We start from the raw sequence: 11,625 nt of genomic DNA, 5'->3' as shown, positions 1-11,625 counted from the left end.
TTGTCAACTTAAATTTATTAAAAATGTAAATATGATATTTTTTCCATGCTAGTAATTTGGCAACTTAAATTTTGTACATACTTCCAGGTTAAATAGGAGAGAAAGGATTAGTCATGACAAGCTTATGAGATTTTTTCCTACACAACAATTTGTCTACTTAAATTTATAAGAGATGTACATACTTCACCCTTTAAGATTTGCATCTATGACCTTTTAAGAGGAAAAAAAACACATGTGAAGAATCATTAAATCCACTCAAACTATACATCATTATAATTATAATTATAATTATATCCAGGTCACATAATTAAATTTACTCCTGAGTAAAAATAGATAGTTGGAGAAACACTCTATGAGCCTGCTCACATTTATTCTTAACATTAGCTACTTCGATTCTGTGTGAAAGTAGTTTAATTGTTAAAGGGGAATGCTCTTTAGAATGATTGTTTCAATGGTGAGGCCCGGCCCGAATCCAAACAGGACTCCCACTTCCAATCCCTCTCCGTTGGTTGAACATCCGTTTTGTCGAGACGCCTTCCTCATCTCGTCCAATATGAAGTGGACGCAGGCACTCGACATGTTTCCGTACTCGCTCATAACGTGCCTGGTGGGTATCAGTTTTGTGGGATCCAGATTGAGCTTGGCCTCCACCCGATCAAGGATGGCACGTCCTCCGGGATGAACAACCCAGAACAACTTGTTCCAGTCGGATATTTTGAACTGACTGAACGCCTCCACCAGACAGTTTTCAATGTTGGCAGAGATAAGATCCGGAACCGCGCCTTTGAGTTGGAAGGTCAGTCCGACCTCTCTCACCTTCCCACCGATGGCTCCGTCGCTGTCGGGAACAACTGTCTGGGATGTCCAAACGATTTCGAAACAGGGCTTCTCCACTTGAGGGATGGGATCGGCTCCCACGATGAGGGCAGACGCACCGTCGCCAAACAGAGCTTGCCCCACCAGGCTGTCCAGGTGAGTCTCGGAGGGTCCACGGAAGGTAACGGCGGTGGTTTCACTGCAGATGACCAGCACCCGAGCTCCTCGATTGTTTTCGGCAAGGTCTTTCGCCAGTCGAAGAACGGTGCCTCCGGCGAAGCAGCCATGTTGGAACACGCCCACTCTCTTCACACTCGGGTGCAGCCCGAGCAACTTGGCTACCTCAAAGTCTGCTCCGGGTAGATCCGGAGTCGTTGTGCTGCAAAATATGAGATGAGTGATCCCAGACTTGGACTGCCCCCACTCCTGAATGGCCTTTTCAGCAGCCTCTTTTGCCAGCCGGGGCACCTCCATAGCCAACATCGCCTGCCGTGCGTCCAACGATGGCACCTCCACGAACGCGCACACATCGGGATTCTTCTTGAGAATCTCCTCCGTCAGGTACATGTATCTTTGTTTTATTGCTGACCTTTCACCTGCATGGAGCCATATGTATGATGATTAGAAAAACTAACATCATTTTTGTATCCAAAATCTTGGATGATAATCAATAGTTTTAAGTTATAATCAACTTAATATCTGGAAAATATTATTTTTCTAATAATATTAAAAATCTTTATAATTTAATTAAATTTTTATAATATTAAAATATAAATATTTATTTTTTAAAACTAAATATTATATATAATTTGAATTAACCAGCATTAAATTAATGATAATAATAATTTCACATATAATTCTACCTTAACAATAACTAATTAGAACACTCACTAAATTTGATAAACGATTACCATATTGAAATTTAGTTATGTACGTGATATAAAAAAAAACGTTATAGTCACTAACTAAACCATTCCATTCCGAGATTGTAATTTAATTCAATCATTTAAGTAACTAAACCATTCCTATATTGTAATTTAATTCAATCATTTGAGTAACATAATAAAAAGTGACAGCCACTAAATTTAAATTTGAAAAGTGACGCCGACATTGAAGCAGTGCAGATTTCGGAATCTCTCACTTGTTTGTTTGACTCTAAATCTGAAAAGTGACGCCTAACATTGAGGCAGAGGCAGAGGCAGAGGCAGTGCAGATTTCGGAATCTCTCACTTGTTTGAGTCTAAATTTGAAAAGTGACGCTACGCTAATATTGATTAAGTATTGCAGATTTCAGAATAATATTTCTTCTTCACATTCACATGAAAGGTTTTTGTAACGAGAATAGAATAATACTTGTTCGCATGAAAGAAAACAGGTTCAGGTTTTTGTAACGAGAATAGAATAATATTTGTTCACATGATTGATTCATGAAGAAACAGAAACAGAAACAGAAACTGAAACTGAAACTGAAACTTACATATTCGCTTGAACTTATCCTTGAGCTCTGTGTTATGCTCGTTACCGGTGATTCGAAAGTAGTAATCTGGATATGTGCTCTGATCCACAGCATTGGGTGGATTGGCAGTGCCGATAGCAAGGATCGAAGCGAAGCCATCTGCCCTCTGCAACTTCCTGAAACCTTCAAAATCAACGCCCCCCATCTCTGCTATGCTATGAGGAGGTTAAGCGTAGTACCAAACCCTGGACAACAAATCTCAATATTTACTTTACTCTACTTTACTTTGTTGGTCGAATAGCTATAAGAATCTCTAAATCTATAGCTATTTTTATACTCATATAAATCATTATTATATAATATAATGTATCAATATAATATAATGGAATGGAATGGACCAATTTGTCCAATACCATCAGCTTTTACAGTCTAATACCATGGTTTATTAATATCATAGTCTACTATGATGGCTTGGCTTATCATAACAATAATGCTTTGTTTGAATATCTTGGGTCAACATCAACCATATCACTTAAAATGGATCTCTCTCATACCATGGCTTCTATAGTCTAATACCATGGTTTATTAATATCATAGTCTAATATGATGGCTTATCATAACAATGCTTTGTTTGAATATCTTGGGTCAACACCAACCATATCACTTAAAATGGATCTCTCTCATGTTTTCTCCTCTTTTTACTGGACACACTTCACTTATTCCTTTATCTTATAAATTATTTCACAATAGAATTGTTATAAATCAAAATCTTCAATTCAAGAGGATATAAATAATTACTTTTACTTTTTTGAAATAAAAATCTTTTTTGTAAGAGCTAAATCCTACCCCTTTATGGAGTACTAATAAGTCATTCTAAGTGCCATTGCTTTACTTGAATAATGGTGATGACTTCCAGTAATAATTGTCATGCCTATTGATTTGACAAGTAAATTATGATAAAACCTTTTATTGTTTTAGGAAATACAATAAAACAATTATCTTATTATCTATTTTAATTCATTTATCTTTATTGTTTTTAAATTATTTTAGCATTTCTTAAATTTAATTGTTTTCTTTAAATAAAATAAATAATACATTTAAATTTATAAAATTAATGATATATCTATATAATTAAATCTACTTATTTCTTTTAACATTCTATTAATTGTTTTCAAGCATGGGTGGGAGAACATGAAACACGTGAAAAAGCCTTTAGGATATTCATTATATCTCTATGAAGTTCCTTTCTTTTCTGTATGTATTTAGTTTGTTTATCCATGAAGTTCATTTTGGGCATTGGTCTCTTGAGTATTGGAATGATTGTCTCTACTTTTAGAAATTGTTGATGTTAAAATAGTTTAAATGATGTTTATATGTGAAAAATTACAATGAGATTCAATTATCTACTTTTAGAAATTCTTGATGTTAAAATAGTTTAAATGATGTTTATATGTGAAAAATTACAATGGGATTCAATTATCTACTTTTAGAAATTCTTCATGTTAAAATAGTTTAAATGATGTTTATATGTGAAAAATTACAATTAGATCCAATTATTGATTAGTTGAGTGACAGTTTTAAAAAACAAGTATGTCAAACTACTCATTGAAAGTGGAAATATGCACCATGAAATATATTTATTTTGAATAATAAACTAATCTTAAATTTTATAAAAAATTTATAATATTATTGAGCAATATTTATATTTTAATTTATTGATAAGTAAAAATGAATATGTTTATCATAAAGCCTATTTATTAATATTATAATTATAAATATGTTTTATATAGTCAAAATATTAATAAAATGTGGGTATTTTTATTATATATATATATATATATATATATATATATATATATATATATTTTTTAAGGTTTATAAAAATATTCTAAATATCATGTTTTATGGTTTCTAATGGTTTCTAATATTTCGGAATCATTTTCTATTGATACATTTTATTTTTAAACCGATCAACTAAATAAAAATATTTTAAATATAATATGTTAGGCTATTTATATTTTGTAACCATTTATTATTGATACATATTTTCAAATTGGGTAAAATTATATATTTAATTATAATAATAGAATTGAAGAATTTAATAAAAAAATATTAATTTACATAAATGTTATATGGTAGGTGGATCTATTAATTTGAAATTATATATATATATATATATATAGAGAGAGAGAGAGAGAGAGAGAGATATTAAAAATGATCATTTTCTTAACTATTAAATCTATTTAAATTATAATGTATAACCTATTTTTTAATTAAGTAAGATATGATTAATATTATTTAAGTTTTAAAGTTAATGTAAATGTCTAAAATTTAAAATCCATGAAACCTTTTAGAAAAATAAGGATGAGAGATTCTCCATCAAGTCGCTCTCAAGAGGTCATGCAACATGTTCTCACATACACCAGAAATAAAAGAAAATTATACACAACAATTAGATGGTAACATAGCAATCATATTTTATACATTATTTTATGCAGCCAAAGGATTTTAATAGTTTAGAGTCTATTACAATCTATTGTCGCTTCCATTCATACTGTTAAGATATAAATGGGCTGCATGAAAACATTATTATTGGAACAACCCTGGTGAAAATTCCATGTAAAAATATATAAATACCACGGATGATGGGACACGTATTCCAAGCTGAATGGTGAGCAAGACATCTTAGGGGGTGTTCATTTTGTTGTTTATGGCTAAGGAAATTGGAAAAGGCAATGGCTAAGACATTAAAGAGGAAAAAAGGTATTTTGGCACATTTATCTATGAAAATAATGGAAATTAGGAGGAAAAGTAGGTGAAAGGTCACATTTTGCATGTGAGGAGGAAATTGAAGGAAAATAATGGAAAATGAAGAAAATAGAGGCAGCTAATATGTTACAACTGTGGAGGACGAGGACACTACGCGGAGGAATGTACCAACCCGACTAGAATATTGTGCCCTTACTGCGAGCAGTTCGATCATGAAATGATAGATTTCCCCACATTGATAGCACAGATACGTGAGGGCAGCACAACCTACGATGACGCAAAAATTCCAAATGATGAGGGCCGAACCGCGCGAGGAAGACCCTAACGTAAACATGGTGCTCAGAAGTGGCGCAACTATAGGGGAGGATAAGAGGAAAGTAACCAAGGATGATGTCGGGGTTCTCAAGGAGGCAGATTTGGAAGCTAGGAAGAGCTTCATGGAGGTCTCTACCCTAGGTAGTAAGGATCAACCTGAGATCGAAAGGGATCCCTCGATGCTAACTACCTTTTTAGAGACATGCGTGAAATTGCTTCACGACAATAGGGCAGTTAAAGGATTACAAGAGTTGATAACTAGGTGCACAGGGTCGGGTGAACCTTGCGTGGTCCGAAAATTGGTTAAACATGCTTTGCAGACTGGGTGGGAAATGCAATTAACGACATAGATTGGCGACTATGAGATGGATCAGATCCTTCTGGACTTGGGCTCAGATGCAAATTTACTACCTAAACAGACTTGGGAGCGCATGGGCAAGCCCACACTACAATGGTCTCCTATTCAATTGTGGATGGAAAACCAACAGAAGATCCTGCCCATGGGAAGACTGTAAGGAATTACAGTAGATATAGAAGGCGTGAGCACCCAAACAGACTTTGAGGTAATGGAAATCGTGGATGAAAGTGACCCTTATCCTACGTTGTTAGGGATAGACTGGGCCACTGATATGAATGGGGTTATTAATTTAAAGAAGTGGAAAATGATATTTGAGAAGTCACTCCACGTAGTCATTCTGCTAGACCCGACTGAAGGACCACATTACACTGAACCTGTGTGCGACAAAGGAAGTGATGATGAATTAGATTGTATCTACAAAATTACTACACGAAATCAAGATTGGGTCAATCTGACTGTGGAAGGAAGAATATTGTGGGGGCATGCAGAGTCCTACACCGAAGATTCAGATGAGGAAGACAAGTGGTGGCATAATCGGTTGAATGGAGTAACCACGTTAAACTACAATATGATGACTAAGTCACTATATTGCGTCAGAGCTCAGGATCGCGAACTGCCGATGTATGATGGGCTGACAGTAGTAGATGAATTTCTGACCAAGTTTGAAAGCGTGGTACCAAAGCACCAATGGTTTGATGCATTGAGATGGGCATTGCGCGCACCCCTTCACGTTGGTGGGGTACACATGAAGGAACCTTTGAAGATTGGCGCGGCTGCAGGCGCATGATGCAGATAAGATTTGGGAAGCCAGAACTATGAATAACTAAGAAATACGATGGACATGATGACCTGCACATGCACCTTACCAGATGGGTCCAAGCCTATGGAGAAGAGCCTCAATTGGAGTGGGTACACTTATTTTATCATACCCTGGATGTCATTCCAAGGAACTGGTGTACAATAACTAATTAGAACACTCACTAAATTTGATAAACGATTACCATATTGAAATTTAGTTATGTACGTGATATAAAAAAAAACGTTATAGTCACTAACTAAACCATTCCATTCCGAGATTGTAATTTAATTCAATCATTTAAGTAACTAAACCATTCCTATATTGTAATTTAATTCAATCATTTGAGTAACATAATAAAAAGTGACAGCCACTAAATTTAAATTTGAAAAGTGACGCTGACATTGAAGCAGTGCAGATTTCGGAATCTCTCACTTGTTTGTTTGACTCTAAATCTGAAAAGTGACGCCTAACATTGAGGCAGAGGCAGAGGCAGTGCAGATTTCGGAATCTCTCACTTGTTTGAGTCTAAATTTGAAAAGTGACGCTACGCTAATATTGATTAAGTATTGCAGATTTCAGAATTATAATATTTCTTCTTCACATTCACATGAAAGGTTTTTGTAACGAGAATAGAATAATACTTGTTCGCATGAAAGAAAACAGGTTCAGGTTTTTTTAACGAGAATAGAATAATATTTGTTCACATGATTGATTCATGAAGAAACAGAAACAGAAACTGAAACTGAAACTGAAACTTACATATTCGCTTGAACTTATCCTTGAGCTCTGTGTTATGCTCGTTACCGGTGATTCGAAAGTAGTAATCTGGATATGTGCTCTGATCCACAGCATTGGGTGGATTGGCAGTGCCGATAGCAAGGATCGAAGCGAAGCCATCTGCCCTCTGCAACTCCCTGAAACCTTCCAAATCAACGCCTCCCATCTCTGCTATGCTACGAGGAAAAGCTTCGGCGCCCATCTCTGCTATGCTATGCTATGCTATGAGGAGGTTAAGCGTAGTACCAAACCCTAGACAACAAATCTCAATATTTACTTTGTTGGTCGAATAGCTGTAAGAATCTCTAAATCTATACCTATTTTTATACACATAAATATGAGTATAGATCATTATTATATAATATAATGTATCAATATAATATAATGGAATGGACCAATTAGTCCAATACCATCAGCTTTTACAGTCTAATACTATGGTTTATTAATATCATAGTCTACTATGATGGCTTGGCTTATCATAACAATAATGCTTTGTTTGAATATCTTGGGTCAACATCAACCATATCATTTAAAATGGATCTCTCTCATACCATGGATTCTATAGTCTAATACCATGGTTTATTAATATCATAGTTTAATATGATGGCTTATCATAACAATGCTTTGTTTGAATATCTTGGGTCAACACCAACCATATCACTTAAAATGGATCTCTCTCATGTTTTCTCCTCTTTTTACTAGACACACTTCACTTATTCCTTTATCTTATAAATTATTTCACAATAGAATTGTTATAAATCAAAATCTTCAATTTCAAGAGGATATAAATAATTACTCTTACTTTTTTGAAATAAAAATCATTTTTGTAAGAGCTAAATCCTACCCCTTTATGGAGTACTAATAAGTTATTTTAAGTGTCATTGCTTTACTTGAATAATGGTGATGACTTCCACTAATAATTGTCATGCCTATTGATTTGACAAGTAAATTATGATAAAACCTTTTATTGTTTTAGGAAATACAATAAAACAATTATCTTATTATCTATTTTAATTCATTTATCTTTATTGTTTTTAAATTATTTTAGCATTTCTTAAATTTAATTGTTTTCTTTAAATAAAATAAATAATACATTTAAATTTTTATAAAATTAATGATATATCACAATAAAATTATATAATTAAATCTACTTATTTCTTTTAACATTCTATTAATTGTTTTCAAGCATGGGTGGGAGAACATGAAACACCTGAAAAACCCTGCCTTTAGGATATTCATTATATCTCTATCAAGTTCTTTTAGAAATTCAATTATCTACTTTTAGAAATTCTTGATGTTAAAATAGTTTAAATGATGTTTATATGTGAAAAATTACAATGAGATTTAATTGTTGATTAGTTGAGTGACATGTATGTCAAACTACTCATTGAAAGTGGAAATATGCACCATGAAATATATTTATTTTGAATAATAAACTAATCTTAAATTTTATAAAAAAAAATTATAATATTACTGAGCAATATTTTTATTTTAATTTATTGATCAGTAAAAATTAATATGTTTATCATAAAGCCATATTTATTAATATTATGATTATAAATATGTTTTATGTAGTCAAAATATTAATAAAAATGGGTAATTTTATTACACACAACAATTACAATTACATGGTAACATAGCACTCATATTTTATAGTTTATTTTATGCAGCCAAAGGATTTTAATAGTTTAGAGTCTATTACAATCTACCATCGCTTCCATTCATACTGTTAAGATATAATTGGGATGTATGAAAACATTGTTAATGTAACAACCCTCGTGAAAATTTCATGCAAAAATATATAAATACCACGGATGATGGGACACGTATTCCAAGCTGAATGGTGGGCAAGACATCCTAGCGGGTGTTCAATTGGTTGTTTATAGCTAAGGAAATTGGCAAAGGCAATGGCTAAGGCATTAAAGAGGAAAAAAGGTATTTTGGCACATTTATTTATGAAAATAATGGAAATTAGGAGAAAAAGAAGGTGAAAGGTCACATTTTGCATGTGAGGAGGAAATTGAAGGAAAATAATGGAAAATGAAGAAAATAGGGGCCTCATTAATAAAAAAGCTTATGAGGATCAGTGGGCAGGACTTGGTCAGTTTAGTTTTGGAGCTTTCTCATTATTCACTCTCTCTCTCATACTCTTGGTTACTTAGAGTTTTCTTGGAGCACTCTTGGAGGGTGTGGCATACTTGGATTCTTGAAGCAGGAAGGCAAATGAAGAACAAGAAAGCGCAAGAAGGCATCAACATCAACAACTACATCAGACTTTCTTGCAGGTACCGAGTTGCATGTATGATTTCTTCACTAGTTTTGGCATGCATGGCACATGCATATGGTTTCTTGGTTATGATCTGTCATTGGCATGGAGGATTTCCTAGATCGACAGTGGATTGCCTAGCCTTGTCATTTCCTGGATAACCATGCTGATTGTGGGTTTACTTTCATTGCTTTGTTTTGGTTGGTTCTCATTTTTCCATAGCTTGGGTTGAGTTACTAGTCCTGGAAATCCCAGTTGAAGAAACGCTATGGAAGCCTTGTAACAACTTGGGTTGTGTTACTAGTCCTCGAAGCCCTAGCTGGAAAAACACTGTGAAAGCCCTTGGCAGGTTGAGTTACTAGTTGTGGAAGCCTTGGTTGGACAAATGCTCTGGAAGCCCTGTATAAGTTGTGGGTTGAGTTACTAGTTCTCAAAGCCCTAGAAGGCTTGGATGGAGACCAATCTGATGATGGTTTTTGGTGATGTCCGACTGTGAGGTGGAATCACTGTTTGATGGGTTGAGGTGGGTGGCTTCTGGAAGCCCTGATGAGTTTTGATTGGCATGTTCTATAAGATCCCACATTCATGCTTGGAATATGGCACGGGGGTGATTAGCGGAAGAGAGACTTGGCTCAGCCAATCTATGGTCGGGTGGAACGTGGTAGTCCCATCTCCGGCTGGTTCATTACATTTATTAATGAAAAATTCATTCCCTTTATTTTCATGTGCAAATGTACTGATGCATATATGGATTTTGATGGCCAACATGTTTATTGTATTTATATTCCTATTATGTTGTTTATATGCACATTTACCCCATAGGTTGTTACAGTTCATCTTTAGTGCTAGATGTTTGTATGGTTAATATTTCTCCGATCGTAAGGTTAAGATATGGGTTCTCCCCACACCCTAACTCATATGTTACGAAGCTTCTTGATGGCCTATGTTGAAAAGTGTGCAATAAGAAATGTAAAAATAGAAATTGATAAAAATAGCAGTTTGGCCAGTGTGGAATTTTGGCCACATTGGGTGAGAGGTGAAACTGCTAAAAATAACTAAAAGTAGCATTTATGGGTCCCTTCCTATTTATAGCAGTCCCTGGTCTATCTATAGTAAATTCGGATTTGGTCTTACCAGCAGTTTGGAATATTAATTAATTAATTCTCCATGAGTTAGTTAGTTAAGGAAAAGCAAACATGAAGTCTTTGTGAGAACATGCAATTATTTCTCCACTGATTGAGGAATGCGTCCTTGATTTTCTCCACTCATTGAGGAATTAAGGATGAGTTCTATATTGAGGGTATCAATTGACTTAGTTTAACTTAGTCAAGTTTAGTTAGATTAATTTAACAAGTTGTTAAATTAATGAGATACAGTTTGTTGATGCTTGCATGCATGTGACAGTTGTTATTTTCAAATAACTGTGTATTCACTCATGGATAACTTATGCATGTCAGTTCTGTCAGAGACCCAGTTGAGATCAGATGTGGGACAATGTACTATCAAATGTTAGGATATTTCTAGTAAGTATTCCTTACATGGAGAAGGAAGCTTCTTCCTTATATGACTGCGTAGTTGGACCTGAGGTGACAACAGGTATGATCAAGCCAATTTACATGTGTTTTGTAATTGGACCCCAATAAAAACTGCACAAGGAAATAGGAGCTTGGACATGAGGTGCAACCTTTATATATAGGGCTAGGTAGTCTATGAGCTTTATCATCAGAGTACAGAGAGAGCAGGATAGCTTTTGAGCTGATTCTTTTTGTATGTTGTTGAGGATTTCCACTTGATTGATAATACAGAGATGGGGTTTTAGGCTGGTGCTTTTCCTGGATAAATTCTTCTATTTTATGTGTGATTGGTTCCTTCTTATCAGTTATATGTGTTCATGCTTGATGTTGCTCATGGTTGATTAGCTTCCGCAAAGTTTATGGTAGATGTAGATCTAGTATTATGCTTTAGTACATTGCATATATCAGTTTGATTTGCAGGTGACATTTCTACATGATATCACTGAGATAGCTAATTTGTAGAGAAAATTCTACATGGTATCGGAGCACAGGTGA

The 11,625-nt window shown here is 34.4% G+C and overlaps 1 protein-coding gene across 2 annotated transcripts; it reads right to left on the bottom strand.

Moving 5' to 3' along the window:
• Window positions 1-219: 219 nt before the first annotated feature.
• Window positions 220-7,564, bottom strand: LOC149156712 (pinosylvin synthase-like). Of its 2 annotated transcripts, none has more exons than XM_089438448.1 (2): window positions 7,273-7,564; window positions 220-1,412 (listed from the first exon to the last, which is right to left on the bottom strand). In XM_089438448.1, exons 1-2 carry the CDS (start codon window positions 7,490-7,492, stop codon window positions 418-420), a joined length of 1,215 nt encoding a protein of 404 aa, XP_089294574.1. In that variant the 5' UTR covers window positions 7,493-7,564; the 3' UTR covers window positions 220-417. The 2 variants fall into 2 exon arrangements, with proteins under 2 accessions (XP_089294574.1, XP_089294573.1); XM_089438447.1 differs by lacking the exon at window positions 7,273-7,564 and adding an exon at window positions 2,294-2,521.
• Window positions 7,565-11,625: the final 4,061 nt, after the last annotated feature.

Source organism: Pinus tabuliformis, chromosome 9 (assembly GCF_031772625.1).
Source record: "Pinus tabuliformis cultivar Carrire ecotype Pingquan chromosome 9, CPIR1, whole genome shotgun sequence".
NCBI lineage: Eukaryota > Viridiplantae > Streptophyta > Pinopsida > Pinales > Pinaceae > Pinus > Pinus tabuliformis.
This window is presented reverse-complemented; position numbering and strand designations above follow the sequence as displayed.